Source organism: Labrus bergylta, chromosome 4, assembly GCF_963930695.1.
Source record: "Labrus bergylta chromosome 4, fLabBer1.1, whole genome shotgun sequence".
Classification (NCBI taxonomy): domain Eukaryota; kingdom Metazoa; phylum Chordata; class Actinopteri; order Labriformes; family Labridae; genus Labrus; species Labrus bergylta.
Genome location: NC_089198.1, coordinates 7,556,425 through 7,577,216, shown reverse-complemented (window position 1 = coordinate 7,577,216; position 20,792 = coordinate 7,556,425). Strand labels below are relative to the sequence as shown.

Genomic DNA, 20,792 nt, shown 5'->3' with positions numbered 1-20,792 from the left:
CTCGACTCACTTCAGTTTGCTGCTGGGATCTGACCTGCTGCTTCACATCAGAGCGTCTTTTCTCCATGAGACGGATCAGCTCAGTGAAGATCTTCTCACTGTTCCCCACTGTTTTATCAGCAGAGCCATTGATAGCCTCCACCTCCTGTTGAAGCAGCTTCACATCTTTCTCTCTGTCCTGGATTCTCTGCTGGATGTTTTGTCGACTCACCTCGAGCTCTCTCTGCTTCTCGCTCCTTTCTGCTGCAGCTGAGACTGTGTCATGACCTTTGTGTTTGTCCACAGAGCAGAGATAACAGATAGACTGCTGATCAGTACGACAGAACATCTTCATCACCTCATCATGACGAGAGCAGACGTTCTCCTGGAGCTTCTTGGAGGGCTCCACCAGCTTGTGTTTTTCAAAGACAGGTGAATCATAATGAGGCTGAAGGTGTTTCTCACAGTAAGAGGCCAGACACTGCAGACAGGACTTATAGGCTTTCAGTTTCCTCCCGGTGCAGACATCACAGGCCACATCTTCAGATCCAGCATAGCAGTGATCAGCAGGAGCAGCTTGGAGTCCAGTCTTCTTCAGCTCCTCCACTAAAACTGCCAACATGGTGCTTTTCACCAGAACAGGCCTCGGTGTGAAGTCCTGCCTACACTGAGGGCAGCTGTAGATTGTCTTTTCATCCTCTTTATCCCAGTGGCTTTTAATACAGTTCATACAGTAACTATGTCCACAGGGAACAGTCACCGGATCCTTCAGGAGATCCAGACAGATGGAACAAGAGAAGGCCTCCTGGTCTAGTTGAACTCCTTTCTGCGCCATTTCTCCTCTCTGTAACAACGACTGTCTGAGTTTCACTTCTTAGAAATCAAACTAGTTTAACCTCTGATCTACACAGCATGTGTTTGTTCAGTGTCTGCTCTTGCACCGTCCCACATGTTGGTTACACCCATCCTCAAACTGTAGATCTAAAGGGGAGGGAACAAGAAAATAAACGTCAGAGTGGAGCTGGCTGAGTCTGAGAGCAGGAAGAAGAGGGAGGGGTTAACAAGCTCTGATTCACGTTTCATTACTCTGACAGGGCAGATTCTCAACATGAATACATAACCACTCTCTGTTGCATGGAAGAAAACTCTATAAGCAAGCATGTAAAAAACTCTAGTCACACATTTCTTAACATGTAAAAAGAAGTGAATAAAACACAGAGAATAAATGAACATGTTTTACAACTACTGTCAGAACGGAGCTACCTGTGAACACCAGCATTACAAGCTGTGAAAATCTGAGACACCACAGGGAGGCGTCAGAGTTCCAATGAACTTCACCACCATTAGAAGAGGTGTTTTCACATACTGGTGGTTCACATGCTGGATTAAATACACTGACCTGACCTTTATTCCTTGTTGTTGTCTATCAGATGGTCAAACTGATGATTGAAGCAGATCATTGATATTGTCTTTAAACATACTTCACCTCAGATTGAAGTCATAATCCTGTTTCAAATACAAACCGACTGATTCCTACTTTTGCCTTAACTTAAAAAGCCTCCCCTTAAAACAGTCGGTTTGATTCCAAGTAATGGAAGAATTTGGATATGTAGTAGAAGTAGTACACCGACAAAAAATACCTCAGTGTCCTTTTGTCGCTGCTCATTTGCTGATCCAGGCTGCACGGGGCTGGGGAGCTCACTTGTTGGTTACACCCATCTTGCACTCGTATATTAGTGAAGGAGAGGGAACCAGGAAATGTGTGCACAGAGTGGAGTTGAGCAATAGGGAGGGGTTACCATGCTGCCCTCACGCAGGTGATGAATTCTCTTAAAGGGACAGTGTGAGTTTGTCAGTCTGAGTTTCATCATACAGTGAAGATTAAAAGACAACATTGAACAACCACATGATGTTTTTAAATAACTTACAGCTCACAATAGTTGAAGCAAACATTGAAAAGCTTCATGTTTGGTTTCCTCTGAAATCTACAGTTTCATAGAGCTATTTTGTATAACTGAAAAAAGTTTTCTTGTGCTTTAAAGGAGAAGACAACACAGACAGTGTACAAACAAACAACAACATACAGATTCATAAAAGACGTAATGCTGCAATAGAGAGGTTAGACTTTGGAGAATTCATACAAAAGTACAATAAAATAGTACGCAGAAGTTTAAATTTGTGTTTCATCTGTGTATGTTTTACCACGTGTTGTAGTCAAGACCACACGAACTGAGACCAAGACATACCTGAAACCAGAATGCTAAGAGACTGAGACAAGACCAAGACCATAAATATAAATAAAACAATCATCATCTTGTGTGCAGGGGGGGTGTCACTCACTTAAACTGTAACACCCAGAAGGTTTCAGCAGTAACCGGGGGATATAAATCAAATCATGAATTGAAGTTTATTTAATTCTTTTAGAAAGGGGCGTTTACCTTCTTATCACAGTAATGATGTGGAAAAATAGCCCATCAGTGGTAGTCTTGATTGGTAATGCTTTAAAATCCGAGACCGAGATGAGGCCGAGTAAAAATGCTTTAGATTACGAGACGAGACCGAGACCTTTAAAAGACCCAGACTGATTTTGAGTACTACAACACTACAGTTTACCCACCTTCACTTCTTTATCAGGCACAAGTAAGTAGGCTCAGGACTGGTGAAATCAAACTTTGTAGTTATGTTTCAACAGTGAATAAAATATACAAAGCATTCATTATCAGGTATGTTCATATTCTGGCTGAGGCTGATTAAGTGTCCCTTCTCATGTCAGCGGTTACACTAATGTGGGAAGGCAGCTTGAGGTGAGCACCTGCAATACAGGGCTGTCAAAATCTGAGAAACCACAGGGAGGCGTCAGAGTGCCACTGAACTTCACCACCTTAAGGAAATGTGTCAATACACCTTTTTAAATGTGATCTTTGAATAAATGGTTTAGATGCTTGAATTTCGACCCAATAATAGTTAGTGAAGACTGGTTTAATCAAACTTTGTGGTAATGATGCAACAGTGAATACAAATATCTCAACTAGAGACGTTTGGATTTTTGACTGATATACTCTGCAGTCATTATCAGGTTATTTATTAAGTCTGGCTGAGGCTCGTTAGTGGAAATTGCAAAAAGGCCGTTCTTTTTTTAAGTACAATAGAGCGACACCTAAACAGTCAAATAAGGAGTATGGTATTGGCTGAAACAGTGGATACTTTTATGAATGAGATACATTTCTAATGTGCAGCTATAAGTCCGACCTTTTAGAAGACTAACATCCCACCAATAAACGATCAATTGTTTCGATCCAATCAGTAAAAGTCTTTAAAACAAGACATCTTCTGTCATTTTACTCTCCACTGAAAGTCTGTTTAAAAAGATAGGTCTTACATTGTTTTAAATTTTAATTATTAATAGACTTTGTTACTTTGATTTTCAGATGCGGTGTCTTCCACATATCAGGAGCATAAAAACATATTCTTCATCACTTTTTTTTGTCTGATAATATTTCCTGCAGCCTTCAGCCTCTGTGCTTTCTAATTAGTATTGTGTTATGATGTTTTTAGATTATGATAATTCATGTTTTAAGATACCTCATTGTCCATATTTCTATCAATTGGGTAGATGGTTAACGATACAGCACAGATAAGAGAACAAAAGTCATCACTAGCACTGACAGCCTTCATGACTTAAAGGTCACATATTCTCCTCCTCTTCAACCTGTTTAAAGAAGTCTCAGAGCTCCACAAAACATGTCTGTGAAGTTTCTTGTTCTAAATCCACTCTGATCCTGTATTTGATCATGCCTATAAACCCCTCTATTTCAGCCCTGCTCAGAACAGGCTGTGTGTGTACGTGCGAGGGTGAAAGGTTAACAGAATGCCTGAGATCCATGTCTGCTGTGGTGCAAGGGAAACGAGAGGGACTGGTCAGAGGAATGTCCTACGTCCACATATGATATTGAAATCAAGAAATTTGGCTTTACTGGTTTCGTCAAAGTACCGTAGTATGCGAGTGCAGTGAAGAAAAGTATAATCAGCTTTCTGTAGAAACATGGAAAAAAAACATAGATGTTAACACATTGTCCCCTAATGACTTACAGAACTCAGCAGAGTCTCCAGGAGTCCAGTTAAACCCCTGTCCAGCATGTAGAGGCTGGACAGAGAGGCGTCAGAGTTCCACTGAACTTCACCACCATTGGAAGAGGTGTTTTCACATACTGGTGGTTCACATACTGAATTAAATACATTGACCTGACCTTTATTCCTTGTTTTTGACTATCAGATGGTCAAACCGATGATTGAAGCAGATCATTGATGTTGTCTTTAAACATACTTCACCTCAGATTGAAGTCATAATCCTGTTTCAAATACAAACCCACTGATTCCTACTGCTGCTTTAATTTACAAAGCCTTGCCTTGCAACAGTCGGTTTGATTCCAAGTAATGAAAGAATTGCACAACCAGTGTAGTGTTGAAAAATGAAGCCAATGTGGAAGTGCAAAATCCTGCAGTTCATCGAGTGTCCACTAGAGGCTGGCTCCAGGAACACCGGAATTCACATTCACACAACACATGCAAATAAAAAACTGTTTTAACAGCATGAACAAACATGTTAACAGCCTGGATTAGTTGTTGTCCACATGGGCACACACTGTACGGAGAGTGTATTTTTCTACAACAAATCCGATTTAAGGAACGATACGTGTTAACCATATTTAGCCAAGTAGCTGACATGATTGACAGGTGGGCGCGATGTGTACGAGGCTTAAAACCCGCCTCAGCTCCAGCTCTCAGTCTAGAAAGTTAGACTGAGACAGGATTTCCAGCATGGTGGCTGCTGCTGATGAGCCTCAGGAGCCCCTGCTGTAACAGATGGGTGACATCACTCAGGCTTCATCCATTAATATTTACAGTTTATGTTTCATACACATAATCCTCCTACAGTTAAATAAAAAGCTAATTAGCTAGCTTATCTTTTAATAGTTTTACCGGTCAGTTTTAGAAGAGAAAATGACTTTCAGATGATTGTTTCTTAATTCTTGGCTTGCTGATGAGCTTTATGTCTGACTTGTTTTTTTGTTGTTGCCTCCCTTCGTTAACAGCCAGTGACTACACCATGTATCCGTTCTCAACCCAAAATGGAAAAGACTTCCAGAATCTTCTCTCGGTCTATCTGGATGCAGCTTTCTTCCCGTGTTTACGAGAGCAGGATTTCTGGTGAGTGGTGACTGCTGCTTCTCATATTTGTTTCATGTTTGTATTTATTTGACTTGATAGCATTGTAGCAAAAGTCAACTTTTAAATATTCAGTGAAGATTTTGTCTTTATAGTCAGCTGTTAACTCTGTTAGTTGGACTGTTTGTCCTGAGGCTGGCTTCACACTAGGGGAGTTTAGGCCTGATTTTGGGCCTTTTATTTGTCCAAATAATCTTCAAGTGTGTGGTGTCAATACGATTATTTTACAGCTCCTGATCGAGTCAGAGCCTCCCCGATCTGGAATCCTAAATACAAAAACATGTTTGTTATTTACCATTCCAAATCGGGCTGCCTCCGACTGAATACCTGCAGTAGCCAAAAAGAGAGCGAAGAGAGCATCACTTTTACAGCTCACAAACATGCCAGTGAACACAAACATAACTGTGCCCTGAGCCAAGAGGAATATAGAAAAAGAAGAGCAGCTTGAGTAACAACATGAGTGGCTTTTTAATGTCTCGACTGTCTTCCATATTTGTTTTTCTTCTGAAGTCACGTTTGATCACACGAGTTTCTGTGAGATCTCGTGTCTGTGGGATCACCACTGTGAACTCGTTTCTACAAACTGCAGGTGTGTGGTCTCACAGTCGGGTCAAATCGTCTAGTGTGTGCAGTCAGAGGATTATAATGTTTAGAATCATTTAGCTGTCCTCATGTCTTTGGTCTCCCACGTTTTTTAAATAGGTTAAGATCTGAATATTGTCGAGTGTGTAGCCAGCCTAAAAGAGTCCAAGACCTTTCTGATATCACTTGTTTGAAACAGTCGCTGATGAAATCTGCTCTTCACTAGTTCATTTCTGTTTGTGTTGATTTTGCAGGCAGGAGGGCTGGAGGCTGGAGAATGAAAACCCAACAGATCCCAACTCCCCTCTGGTCTTTAAAGGAGTGGTGTTCAATGAAATGAAAGGGGCGTTTGTAAGTCTACTCTTTCCAAGTCACCTTTCTACACGCAGATACAATATAGTAAAGTGTTCTTTTAAGTAGCTTCAGATATCTCATATTTCTGCTGCCGTCCGTCCTGTCTCTATGACAACAGCTCCTGTATGACCGACACAGCTCCCTTGCTTTTCTCTGTTTGATATTTTTTATCTGTCACTTTGAGCCACAAATGGAGGATGCTTGACCTCCTACTTTGTCTAGATGATGAACTTTATGATCGGCTGGTTGAAAGAAAAGTGCCGGTGACATCAACAGCGGCCTCTTAAAAAGTTGAAAGATTTTTAGTTTGAAGCACTCGGAGCGATCGCACAAATTAGGCAGAGCGCTCGGAAGAAAGGCGCTGGACGCTGCGCTTTGCTGCTGCTGCAAACGCTCTCTCCTCATTGGGAACAATAGAACAAAGACACTCAGAAAAAGCTAACAAAAAAAAAAAAAAAAAAATGCTAGGCGGACATGGGGCCTAATGCAACAGCAGTGAAACAAGTTCCAGATATGAGATGAACAGGTGACGTCAGATAAATGGTTTTGAAATAAGAGTGTGTCAGTGACTGTTTAACGTTTGATTGTGTGTTTTTTTTTTTTTTTTTTTTAGTCTGACAACGAGCGCGTGTACGCCCAGCACCTCCAGAACAAGCTGTATCCAGACCACACGTACTCTGTGTCACAACACCACAGGTAAGTGAACCCAAAAGCACGACTCACGACGCAGTCTTTGATGGGGGAAAAAAAAAAAAAAAAACAGTCTTTACTTTTGAAGAAGATACAATCCAAAAAAGTGATCACAGGGGAAACAAAAGGCTTGAACGCTTCTCACAGGGGTCGAAGACGAACTGGCACAGAAGGAAGGGAAGCTACAGACTAAATAGTAGGGTGAGGGGGAAGACAACGAGATGCAGCTGGGAACAATCAGGGCGGGGCAGACAATCACACAGGTGGGAAACACATGAGGGCGGGAAGTGACGGATCTGAAACGAGAGGAGAAATTAGTGACCCAAAACAGAAAATAAAACAAGATAGAAATAAACACAACCTAAGACCCTGAGCTGGACATGACAGTACCCCCCCTCTTAGGGACGGCACCCGACGTCCCAGGCTGATCTGGATGACGGTCATGGAAGTCCCGAATGAGACTAGGGTCCAATATGTTGCTGGACGGCACCCAAGATCTTTCTTCTGGACCATACCCTTCCCAAAATTGCCATCTGCCAAAGAAACTGCAGAAGTCTTGCTGTCCAATGTGTTTCGTCTCCATGGTTTCCCTAAAGATGTTGTTTCAGATCGAGGTCCCCAGTTCAAGTCAAAGTTTTGGAAAGCCTTCTGCTCCCTGCTGGGTGCCACTGTCAGCCTCTCTTCTGGTTATCACCCTGAGTCGAATGGGCAAACTGAACGGATGAATCAGGAGTTGGAGACCTGCCTTCGCTGCCTGGTCTCCCATAACCCATCGTCCTGGAGCAAACACCTGATATGGGCTGAGTATGCGCATAACACCCTACCATGCTCTTCCACTGGTTTTAGCCCGTTTCAGTGTGCCTATGGCTATCAGCCACCTCTGTTCCCTGAGCTAGAGTCGGAGGTCAGTGTCCCATCAGCTCAGGCCCTCATTCGACGTTGTCGGCGGATATGGAGACAGGCCCGGCTGGTGCTCCTCAGGACATCTGCAAGGTATAAGAGGGGAGCAGATCGTCGACGAGTTGCAGCTCCCTCGTACCAGCCGGGGCAGAGAGTCCGGTTGTCCACCAAGGATCTCCCTCTGCGAGTGGAATCTCGTAAATTGGCCCCTAGATTTGTTGGACCATTCCCAGTGTCAAAGGTGGTCAATCCTGTTGCTGTTCGTTTAAAGCTCCCGAGACCCTGGAGGATTCATCCTACGTTTCATGTGACATGCATCAAACCGGTTCAAGAGAGCACACTCGTTCCCGCCTCCAGACCCCCTCCACCCCCCCGGATTATTGAGGGCGGACCGGCTTACTCCGTTAAGCGCCTCCTGGCTGTTCGACGTCGGGGTCGAGGTCGGCAATACCTGGTTGACTGGAAAGGGAAATGAAGGAGTCTGTCTGCTGGACGCTCTAAGGGAACGAGCTGGTCTTTAATTCCGTCAGAAAGTCCATTGTAAAAGGCATCCAGCAGCGAGGGAGTATTCCAACCACTGTCTGCAGCTAGGGTGCGGAATTTGATTGCATAATCTGAAACCCGGCGTCTACCTTGACGAAGGCTGAGGAGGGACCTGGAAGCCTCCAGACCAGGAGTGGAACGGTCAAAAATCTTCCTGAGAGTGCTGGTGAAGAGGTCCACAGAAAAACAAACAGCAGAATCTCTAGCCCACTCAGCAGTGGCCCAAGCCTCTGCACGGCCAGAGAGGTGCGTTATTATATAGGCCACTTTTGCCCGCTCTGAGGGGAAGGAGGCAGCTTGCAGTTCAAAGTGTAGCCCACACTGAACCAGGAACAAGCGACAGTTGTCTGAGTCCCCAGAAAATCTTTCTGGTTTAGAAAGGTGCAGTGTGGGAGCTACCAGTGCCTGAGGTGAGGAGGCAGGGACCGAAGCAGATTGTGTCTTCGGAGATGGAACAAAGCTTTCAATAGGTGAAGTAGCTCCAAGTGTGTCCAAACGAGCCATAATCTGTTGTAGGTGGTCATTCAAAAGACACACTTGATTCCCAATGGAAGACTGGAAGCTTACTTGGCGTTCATTGATGTCCCTTACTCCAATACAGACTGAGTTGAGTTGCTCCTCATGTTGCACCAGTTGCCGGCCTTGAGCTCGAAGGGCTGCTTGCAGGGAATCTGAGTCGGCTGAGTCCATTTCACTGGCCAGTTCGTAATGTCACAACACCACAGGTAAGTGAACCCAAAAGCACGACTCACGACGCAGTCTTTGATGGGGGAAAAAAACAGTCTTTACTTTTGAAGAAGATACAATCCAAAAAAGTGATCACAGGGGAAACAAAAGGCTTGAACGCTTCTCACAGGGGTCGAAGACGAACTGGCACAGAAGGAAGGGAAGCTACAGACTAAATAGTAGGGTGAGGGGGAAGACAACGAGATGCAGCTGGGAACAATCAGGGCGGGGCAGACAATCACACAGGTGGGAAACACATGAGGGCAGGAAGTGAAGGATCTGAAACGAGAGGAGAAGTTAGTGACCCAAAACAGAAAATAAAACAAGATAGAAATAAAAACAACCTAAGACACTGAGCTGGACATGACACTCTGTGGTGTCAGGAGGAGAGCCTCTAGCCATCCCTGACCTTACCTGGGAACAGCTCAAGCAGTTCCACGCCACGCATTACCACCCCAGCAACGCCAGGTACATGGACACACACACGTGTACACTGTGAGCCTAGAAGGGACAGGAAACTGTAAAGTGCTGTGAAGAAATGAGATGAGAGCAGGTGTTAGCCAGCAGAATCCTTTCTTTGTTACATTTAATAATCTCCTGCAGCAGAACGATGCAGGCTCACATTGACACAGTAGATATGAAACACAGGAAACTTTAATAATTTGATGGTAACTGATGCTAGTTTGTCTTTTTCATGCTTTATCGATCTTATTTATTTCAGAATGATCATAATTCCTTAAAAATAATTTAACATGCAGGCTTTAAAATTGCTCAGAAAACACCCCTGAGAGTGTCCTCCATGTGCTCCTCAGGTTCTTCACGTATGGAGATTTGCCTTTGGAGCAGCATCTGAAGCAGATCGAAGAGGAAGCTCTGTCCAAGTTTGAACGCATCAACCCGAACACAGAGGTCCCCCCCCAGCCACACTGGAGCAGCCCTGTGAGTGTCATAATCCAGACCAGCATCTGTAACTTCTACTGATCAATAGATCTTAAAAACTACACCAACAATCTCAACAGCTGTTTATTATTGCATGCTTTTATATTAACACACTGAAATGCATTGATTAGTCGTTTTGATGTCGTCGTGAATCTCAATGGTTTCCCCAGAGAGAGGACCATGTGACCTGCAGCCCTGACGCTCTGGCTCCGGATCCGGCCCGGCAGAACACGCTGTGTGTGAGCTACCTGCTGGGAGAGTAAGACCGAAAATCATTTCTTTTTATTTTGCATTAAGATGGGAGAAGCCATAAAAAGAGCCTCCATCCTCCTCTTTATTCACTACATCTTGGTTGTCATGTCGACGGCTTTTTAAAGAATGAGAGCTTTACAGTACAGAAAGCATTCACTCAACAATTCTCTTCATTCAAAGTGAAGTTTTTAGCGAGTCCTATAATTCAGAAATATTTCAAATCTCTTTGTTTTTTTCCCCGCGCAGCATCACTGACACATTTGAAGGATTCACCCTCAGCCTGCTGTCGTCTCTCATGATCTCTGGACCCAACTCTCCCTTCTACAAAGCTCTCATCGAACCCAATATAGGAACTGACTTCTCCTCTGTTGTAGGGTGAGTACGCAGGACGCAAAGTAACAAACTCTCACAAATAAAATGATCAGCAAGCTCAGAGGTTATTTAGAGCGACGGCTGGAGAAGCAGCGAGGACAGAAGTTTGGTTTAATGTGGAGGACTTCTCTGATCCAGAGGCTCAACGACGGTCCAGAACCATTTGATCTGTCAGTGCTGAGACAGCCGATGGAGACGACAGAGAGGGGCAGGAGAGGATGGGGATGATGCCCCCTGGAGGATTTGAATGTTATGGCTCTAATGTTTTAAAATAAACATCCTCATTTTGGCACGTTTGTAAATATTTTACAGCCAGCCGCTAAGATTTCAGTTATTGTCAATCCATGCAATTCTCTAAACACCAGATAAGCCAATAGAAGAATGTAATTGCAGTAGCTGGGTTCAACCTGTAGAGGGCCGTAGCTATGCATATTTCTAACACAAAATGTGGAATTTAAATTTAGATACTTTGTACTCTGGGGGTTTAGTTACTCTCTAAAGACGGGTTTTCATCTATATGATTTTGCTAAGCTACTTAGATGACAACTTTCTTTTAGAAATGTCTATTAAAAGATAATTTAACATTTTAGTATATTGCTGCTGAGCTGTGATGCTCTGCCTCATGTGCTGCAGACAGCGCTCAGAGTACTGCATTGTTCTGAAATGTTGTGTTCTGCAGATATGACGGCAGCACCAAAGAGGCGTCGTTCAGTATAGGACTGCAGGGAATGGCCGAGGAGGACACCGAGAGAGTGAAGCAAATCATCAGCCAAACCATCAACGACATCATCGAGTAAGTCCCACGCTCCCTTTTGTATTTAAGACTTTAATATATGTTTACAAACCTGCTCTCTCTAAGTGTCAGCTTGTTTTGATAAAGCCATAAACTGTAAGGTCTACTTGCACATGAAGGATGATGAGTTGCTTGGTTACATGAAATTGAAACGGCACATAAGATAAAATGAGTCCTCGTCATCATCGACAGGAGCGGCTTTGAGGAGGAAAGAATCGACGCTCTCCTGCATAAGATCGAGATCCAGATGAAGCACCAGTCCACAAACTTCGGCCTGTCTCTGGCCTCGGTGAGTTCACAAACACAAGGACACTGCATGTATTTATAAACCTCTATGTGTGAGATATGTCAGGAAGAATGATGATGTTAGTTATGTTGTCTCTGCTGAAATCTTGTGTTTCTACCACTATATACTCTGTGTATTTCTATACAAATACAGAATGTTTTAAACATGTCTAAACGTATGAGATGAGCTTGTTTTCACAGCAGTTTATTTGCTGATTTCTTCCTTTTTTTGATGAGTTGCAGTAAACTCAATAATCACAGAGAGTATAATATTTAAAGGGATTACACATGTGTATGAGAAGTAAAGTTTTAATCACTATACATCAATGTAAGAGTCAAACAGGACACTTAGATTAGCTTTATTTTGTCAGTAATGTTATAATCGCTTTGTGGATTCTGCTGCATGTTTCACATGTCGGTTTCATTATTCATGGCTGTATGTATATACCTTTTTGTTTTTTCTAGTACATTGCGTCATCGTGGAACCACGACGGCGACCCGGTGGAGCTGCTGCAGATCAACGACAGCGTTGCCAAGTTCAAACAGACCCTGAAGGAAAACCCTCGCTTCCTCCAGGACAAAGTCAAACACTACTTTAAGGTGTGTGACACTGGGAAAGTACTTTTCTTCAAAACATCCAGAAATATGTGAAAAAAAGGTTTAAAAAAAATACAAGAATAAACCTTTTACAAGTCTCACTAATGTTCTCTGTAGGGGGAAATACTCGGTCTGCTCTTAAGGTCAAGCTCAGCAGCCCTGGAGTGTTTTAAGATCATGACAAAAAAACATGAACTTTGAAGGTTTTCTGTATCATTTGTGTTTTTTCTCTTCCTCTTCAAATCCCCATTACCCCCCCTACAGGAGAACACACACAGACTGACCCTGTCCATGAGTCCGGATGAGGTCTACTTGGAGAAACAGGCCAAAGCCGAGGAGGAGAAGCTCCAGAAAAAGATCCATGCTCTGTCAGACAGCGACAAAAAAGACATCTATGAAAAAGGTACAAATGATTGAAACTGCTCCACGGAGGAAATCTGTGTTTCTCTGCTTCTGTTAAAACACTTTCTGAGCTTGACTCTGTGAAATCACACAGAATTGTCTGAAGCAAACAGGCTTTTATTGGCTGCTTGATTGATTTGATTGAAGCCCCAAAAAATCCAATAAACCATCAGATTAACACAATAACTGGGAAAAAAACATCAAGCGCTGCAATGTGACTGTATACAGAATATATTCATGTTGACCTATTCTAGATCCCTCATTTAGTCATATAGTGTTACAATGCTGCATGTTCAAACTAAAAATAGGCAGAGTTATAGAGCATGAGGTAAACACATGTTGGAGTAATCCCAGGATGAGTCAGCAGAGGGCGCTAAACGGCTTGAGGTGTTTTTATTGACACCAGTATCAGATAAATAAGATGTTTTTTGAGCTGCAAATCATTCAAAGCTGCTCTATAAGTTTTCAAAGACTGACAAAAGTGTTACTGAATTGAGTGTCATTTGCCAGTTTTAGTCCGAGGGGGTGAGGAGTTGCCTTAAATATTAAAAACCGTCTTTGAGGGGACTTGTTAGAAACATTAAAGTACAGAGATTTACTGATGGAAAACCATAAAAGAACATTTCACCTGCATTCACTTTTCTGTTTATGACCCAACCAGTAAAACTTGTTGAAACATTTCAGAAGGATTTGATTGAGGCACTTCTGATTTAACTGTCTGTTTCATATTCATGTTCTTCTTCTTCTTCTTGGGAAAAGGTCTGGAGCTGCTGGCTGCTCAGAGCAAAACGCAGGACGCCTCCTGTTTGCCGGCGCTGAAAGTGTCTGACATTGAGCCCACGATCCCTGTTACTCCTGTTCAGATCAGCACAGCAGGTACGGCCCAGTGTCCGCTCTACACAAGTTTATAAAACATTATACACAACAAGGAAGAATCATCTCAGAGTGTTGTGGTTAAAACCCCTTAAAATGTTTCCTCTCCTTGTCTCCTTCAGTCGGCGTACCGGTGCAGTACTGTGAGCAGCCCACCAACGGGCTAGTTTACTTCAGAGCCATGTGCAGTCTCAACACACTGCCGGAGGACCTCAGGCTCTATGTCCCGCTCTTCTGCAGCGTTGTCACCAAGTAAGTTCACCTGACAGTCGATTGGACCAGAGCAAGATTTCAAAATGTGTCACCTGGTATATGAAAAGTTTGAAGATATTATGCTTTATTGATCTTTTCTGTATTTGTGTAAGGTTTGGACAGGTGGTGTTTGAAAGCATTTTAAAGATTGCATGTGTGTCTGTTTGTTAAATGAGGATGGGCTGTGGAGGTCTGGACTACAGACAACAGTCCCAGCAGATGGAGCTGAGGACTGGGGGCATGTCTGTCTCCACCCAGGTCGTCCCTGACTCCACCCAGCTGGACATGTACGAGCAGGTCAGTACCAGCTTACTGTGTTTGAAAAGTCTTACAAATATATGGATAGAAGTAATGTTTGGACAGAGACATTTCTGGACAAGAATACTTTAGATGATGTAGGGAGTGAGTCTGAGCCTGAAGGCAAAGCTCTCCATTTACCGGTCACCTATGATCATGAGCTATGGGTAGTGACCGAAATAATAAGATGGTGGATACAAGCGGCTGAAATGAGTTTCCTCCAGAGGTCGGCTGGGCTCAGTCTTAGAGAGAGGGCGAGGAGCTCAGACATTCTGGTAGAGCTCAGAGTAGAGCCGTTTCTCCCTCAAATCTAAAGGAGCCAGTCGAGGTGGTTCGGCCATCTGATTAGGATGCCACCTGGACGCCTCCCTTTGAGGTCTTCTGAGCACGCCCCAACTGGGAGGAGACCCCGGGGGAGACCCAGAGTTTACTGGAGGGATTACTGTGTATATCCCCACTGGCCTGGGAACACGTCAGAATCCCTCAGGAGGAACTGGGGAGAGAGAAGTCTGGGTTGAATTACTACTGCTGCCACAGAGACCTGACCTTTGATAAGTGGAAGAAAATGGATGAATGGAGTAATGAAGTATGCTGCTCCATGTCAGGTTCCTTCATATATGACATCACATGTAATTTAGTAACTTTATTCTATATTAATTAAATGTTTGTTCTTTATTATGATGATTCTTGTGCATTGTGGAAACCCATCTTCTTTCTGCTGCGTCGTCTTCAAAAATCAAATGTCTCCTTTAAAGCTGCAGAAATTGAAACTGAGTGATCGTGTGTTACATAAACAGAGGTTGTGATTTATCTTGGTTCAGTGTTAAACACTGCTGCTGGTTACATTACATCGGTATAAAACAGGTAATCAAAGAAGAGTCTTGTCTCTGTGTTCTCTGTTCCAGGGTGTCCTCCTGTCCTCCTCCTGCCTGGAGAGAAACCTTCCTCACATGTTTCATCTGTGGAGCGACATATTCAACAAGTACGTCCTCCATCACTTCTTATAAACTGAGAGAAAATGTGTCCTGAAATTCGAGGAGGCTGAGAAGACAGCTCGATATTTATCTTTTTTTTTTCACTACAGCCCCCACTTTGACGAGGTGGAGCGCCTGAGAGTGCTGGTGATGATGTCAGCACAGGAGTTAGCCAATGGGATCTCCTACTCGGGCCACATGTACGCCATGACACGTGCAGGCCGTCACCTGACTCCAGCAGGAGACCTCAATGAGACGCTTGGTGGGATGGAACAGGTATGCACCTGGAGTGTTGATCCTAAAAAACTAAAATGATAGTGTCTGACTCCTGCACGTCAGCTTTAAGAAGTGTTGTCATAGTGATTTAAAGCTTGAAGTAAATTACGCAGACGCAGATTCAAGACATACAGTATAGCATGATTTCTTTCTGACAAGCAGAGACAATTTCATTTGTTCCTACTTTGTGCAAGAGGTTTTTTGTTTTTCCATTCTCTCGCTTCATATTTTATCCATCTTTTATCAATGATTACTTCAGGTGAAGTTTATGAAGAGGGTCGCCGAGTTGTCCGACCTCAGCCAAGTCATCCGAACGCTCGTCAGGATCAAGAAGCATCTTCTCAACCCGGACAACATGAGGTGAGATGTTACACCTGAGGAGAGGTTTTCTTTTAAAAGGTTTTGTTTTGGGGCTTTTTGGGCCTTTATTTTAGAGACAGGACAGTGGACAGAGTCAGAAATCAGAGAGAGAGAGAGAGAGAGAGAGAGAGTGGGGAAAGCAGGAAATGAGCCACAGGTCGTCCGCTTGGAGGACTACAGCCTCCACACATGGGGCGTCCACTAACCACTAGGCTATGGTCGCCTCCATGGTGATAGATTTTTGAATGATGAAGAGATAGTGACAGTATTCTGCAGTTAATGTTATTTTAATTACTGCAACATGGTTTCAATATAAAGGGTCTGTTTGTAACATGCTCGTCAATGTAAATGTTTGTCTCTTACAGGTGTGCGATCAACACTACTCCACAGAAAATGTCGGACACGGCAGCACAGCTGGAGAGCTTCATGAAGGACGTGGCTGACAACAGAAAGGAGCGCAAACCGGTCAGAAGTAACATTATTGAGGTAAACTATCAACAAACAAATCAAAACATGAAAGCAGGCAGAATAATTCTTAAAATTAGATTTTAATATTCTCTTGATTTTTTTTTCTAAAGAGGCCTCTCGACCCATCGGATGTCTCGGGGCTGAGCCGGAAACTCATCTCTGTAAGTTTTCAGGAACATCTTACATTTCTCTGTTTGTTTGCTCGCTATGCCAGTGGTTCTCAACTGGTGGGTAGGGGCCCATAAGTGGGTCACAGAGCTGTTTTCAGTGGGTCGTGACTGAATTCCTAGGGGGAAAAAATGATGATGTCAAAAAGTCTGTAAAGTTCTATGTTCTGTATCTTTGTCCTGTCACATCTTTTGAAACATCTTTCATTGAAAATAAACCTGATAGGTTGAACAATATCAGAAACTCTGGTCGCAGGAGGAGATGGTGGTGAGTCCTAAAGCTAAACCCATTAAGAACCACTCCTCTAAATATATCCCTGCCATAGTGAGTTCACATTATATTAAAGGCAGAACCGTCTCTGCAGATTAAAGAAGATAAAATAATGGAAAAGATGAAGAAAGGCCGTCTTATAGAAACGCAAAAATACAGATTTTAAATTCAAAAATCTTTGAAGAAGCAAAATAACACCAACACAAAACAGTTGAACCTTTGATTTCAATAGTTGTGAGATCACCTGTAATTTTATTTTGTCCTTTATTATGAGACATTCCTTCAAAACAAAGTCCTGTGCATGCATGAGATTATAAATATAACGCTTATTTGTTTTTTTTTAATACCTGAGTACAATATTCCACCAGTACCGCTCAGCTCTCTTTTAACCATAGTTTACATCTTATTGTATAATATCACTGTTTTGTTTGTATATATACTGGTGGGTTTAGTATTTGTATATGTTCTATATTTAACTACTTCTCTACAGGTGTGCTCCGACAGGTTTTTGTTGTACTTGTACAGTGACAGTAAAGATCATCTTCTCTGATTTCAGGAGCACAACTTCCAGCCGTGTCAGATGAAAACATTCTTCCAGCTTCCCTTCCCTGTTCACTTTATCAGCGAGAGTATTCGTACGGTACCCTTCTCCCACCACGACTACGCCAGGTAACCACACCTGTACCTGGCAGGGATGAGTGACAGCACTTCCTTTAAAAGTCTGATTTACACGGACAGTTCTTTGTCTTTCTACTTTTTTCTATGTGTAACTTTTAGTTCATCTAAAGTGTAAGAAAAACTTTTTGTTTCCTTTTTTCTCTTAAAGTTTGTGCATCTTGGCGAGGATGATGACGGCTAAGTTTCTGCATGGAGAAATCAGGGAGAAGGGAGGAGCCTACGGGGGCGGGGCCAGGATGGGAGGAGGTCTTTTCTCTTTTTACTCGTACAGGTGAGAGGCCGCCACACCACACTCAACAAAGTTTTAAAAAACATTATGGAAATTGTAGTGACGTGGAAATACAATAACAGTTCATTTTGTTGCCTTGGCTGAAACAAGTTTAATATTTTATATACACTCAGGCTTTCTCGAACCTTAGAAAACGATGTGCATTTTGGTTAATAGGTGTATTTAATGGAATCTAATACATACAAATTCTCCGTACTTATGAAGGAGTAGAGGTAGATTCTATAAAAGGGGGCAGGCTGGGTTGTCTTCAAGATATGAATTTTGTTAAAGGTGACATATTCTCCTCGTCTTCAACCAGTTTAAAAAAGTCTCAGAGCTCCCCAAAACATGTGTGTGAAGTTTCTTGTTCTAAATCCACTCTGATCCAGTATTTGATCATGTCTATAAACCCCTCTATTTCAGCCTTACTCAGAACAGACAGTTTCTGTGTCTGTACCTTTAAATATGTAAATGAGCTGTGTTTGACCACACCCCCTCACTGGAAGTGCTCGGGTGTCTCAGGCTTTCTCGCTACCTGCTCTATTGTTTACGGTGAGAAGGCAGACTCAGAGGGCAGAACAAACACCTAGCTGTGGGAGTGTCACCCACCTGGGGGAGGGGCTACTGCCCTTTGTGATGTCATGAAGGGAAAATCGCTAAACGGCCTGTTTGAGCACACATTTTCTGACAAGTGGAGCAGGCAGAAGACGGAGAGGATGGACTTTTCTCATCATTGGGGGGTTTGTAGACGGACTAGAGACACATAGAAACATGGTGAAGAGGATTTAACAGAATATGTGACCTTTAAAATGTATTTTAAATCAAGTTTTGGAGAGACAAGGGAAAGAACCAAAGTTGCAGCAGCACTTATTTTGTTCTAATCTAATGAAATTTGAATTGAATTCCTGAAAGAGATTTGTTGCCATATTCTCAAATGTGACCTCTTCTTCCTCCTTTTGTCCAAAATGCAAAATGTTTATATTCCAAGAATATTCAGGCGATCTGTCTGGAAAAAAAGAGACACAGAAGACTCAACAATTTACTAAGGGAAGCCATCATGGGGCGTTTTTGGAAGCTGTAATAAAATATTCCAAATGACTTCTACGTTTAAAAAGAATCTTCTTTGAGTTGAACAGTGTGTCGTTGATTTTGTATTTCTTTCTCGTACTTCTCTAAGGGATCCAAACTCGGTGCAGACCTTGTCTGCGTTTCGTCGAGGTGTGGACTGGGCGAAGTCGGGACAGTTCACCCAGCAGGACATCGATGAAGCTAAACTGTCAGTGTTCTCGGCTGTAGACTCGCCTGTGGCCCCCGCGGACAAAGGTGAGGAACGACTGAGTGATCCCTCCAGCTGCTGTCAGGATGCCTCACCTGATCCTCCTCCAATCAGATCTCTGGAGCTTTAACATCTCAGTACATCACTGACAACTTCAACATTAGAAGTCTTTAATGGAGGTTAAAAGCTTTTAAAGGATTAATGAATAAAATGATGAGTAAAAAGTTGAATTATAAGCAAGTTCAGATATGAAGAGATCTTCATTAGTTTTATTAACTTAGTCTCCGTCTCTGTTGTAAAGCCGTCACTGTCTCCACTTTATCTCTTAGCCGTCTGGTTTGTTCACTCTGTGTTTGTGTTGCAGGAATGGATCGCTTCCTCAGCGGAGTCACCGATGAGATGAAGCAGAATCACAGAGAAAGACTTTTTGCTGTCACTCACCAAAGTCTGGTGGAAGTGGCTGAAAGGTACAAACTTTATGTCCCCTTACATAACTCAGAAATGAAGAGAATGAGAAGCTAAAAGAAAAAACAGACTGACAAACTGTTCCCGTTTATTCCCACATCAAGTGTTAACTCGTGTCTTGTTTTCCCCCTCGCTGCAGATACCTCGGCGTCGGTCAGAGGACTTGTGGAGTTGCTATCTTGGGTCCAGAGAATGAGGCGATTAAAAAAGATCCCTCATGAATCGTAAAATAATCCAGTCTGTAGGTAACTTGTGATTTAAATACTCAACTGGACTTCTGGAGAATCACAGCTGCACGACTTATTCTGTACTGAATGCTGAAAGTCTACGGTTAGGATTTTTTATTAAAGAGTCAAAAAGCTGAAGCGCACAATATCAAGAGGAGGACTGAGAGCTGCTGTCATGGTTCAGATACGTCTTCATTCTGTATATATTTAATGAAATATATGATCATGTTGGAATACACTATGTGAGTGAGCTCTTCTTTTTGGGATCATTGTTAAAGTATCATCAAGAGATATATCATTTATATAAACTTCAATCAGGTGTTTTTGTTTTTTTCTGCAGGATACAAATGACTTTCTTCCTCTGTGGTTTACTCTGGGAAACTCAGAGCAGAGGAAGAACATCAGAGACATTCTGTCTAATTCAAACAACAAACTGAGTCATGTGCAAACACTCAGTCAGGTCATGTTGGTCTTTGTGGGGGTGCAGGTAGTCTAGTGGTTTTTGTGCACGCCCCATGTATGGAGGCTGTGGTCCTATTTTCCACAATTTTTTACATTTTCATTGGTTCCTCAGTTAGGAAGTGTTTGAACATGAATTATGATCTTAATATGTTTCCCTCAGTACGACCCTTATGAGGTAGAAGTAAACGAAAGCATATCAAGATCATCACTCATGTTCAACAACTTCCTAACTCTCTATCAATGAGCTGTAATCAGGAAGGTAATGAGAACAAACTCTTAGATAATGACCTGTTAACTATAGACTATGGTCATGTAGATAAGGTACTAATAAGTGCTTCATGATGACCAATAAGCAGCCAGTATGCTACTAGTTAGCATGCTAATAAGCCGCTAGTTAATGTTGAATATTATGACCTTAAATTGAAGTTTTAACAATTATTTTTCAAGTCTTTGAACACCACAGGTGAAATCAATTTCCCTCCATTTTATCGGGTTTGAAGCACAAATCAAAAGATTTAAAACTCAGGGTGAATAAAACCAAAGAATTGCTGCAGGTCAACACATCTGGTGAGATGATTGAGTTTTTAAAATCAGACACTCTAACCTCAGTTCCCTTTTCTAAAATCCTAATTTACTGATAAATAAAACAGAGTCACACGTCTTTGCACACAATAAATGCTTTATTACTCTGACAGGACGGTCACATCTCACTGCCGGCACATGAAGGTAAAATGTTGCTCCACTTCCAAAACTACAGCAACAGCAGGACCCTACTCACAAACACCACTATAGAGATGTCACACACACACACACACACACACACACACACACACACACA

General features: G+C 42.6%; 1 protein-coding gene and 1 pseudogene across 1 annotated transcript in view; one reads left to right on the top strand and one right to left on the bottom strand.

Annotated features, from left to right (window-relative positions):
- The window catches only part of LOC136179013 (tripartite motif-containing protein 16-like), a 2,290-nt gene extending 1,414 nt beyond the window's left edge, over positions 1 to 876 (bottom strand). Inside the window, exon 1 of the mRNA XM_065953603.1 lies at positions 1 to 876. This exon is cut by the window's left edge and continues 1,414 nt beyond it. Within this exon, the coding sequence (XP_065809675.1) occupies positions 1 to 814 (814 nt within the window). The 5' untranslated portion in view covers positions 815 to 876.
- A 4,153-nt stretch (positions 877 to 5,029) lies between these two features.
- Positions 5,030 to 19,498, top strand: LOC136178940 (presequence protease, mitochondrial-like; annotated as a pseudogene).
- The last annotated feature ends 1,294 nt before the right edge of the window (positions 19,499 to 20,792 follow it).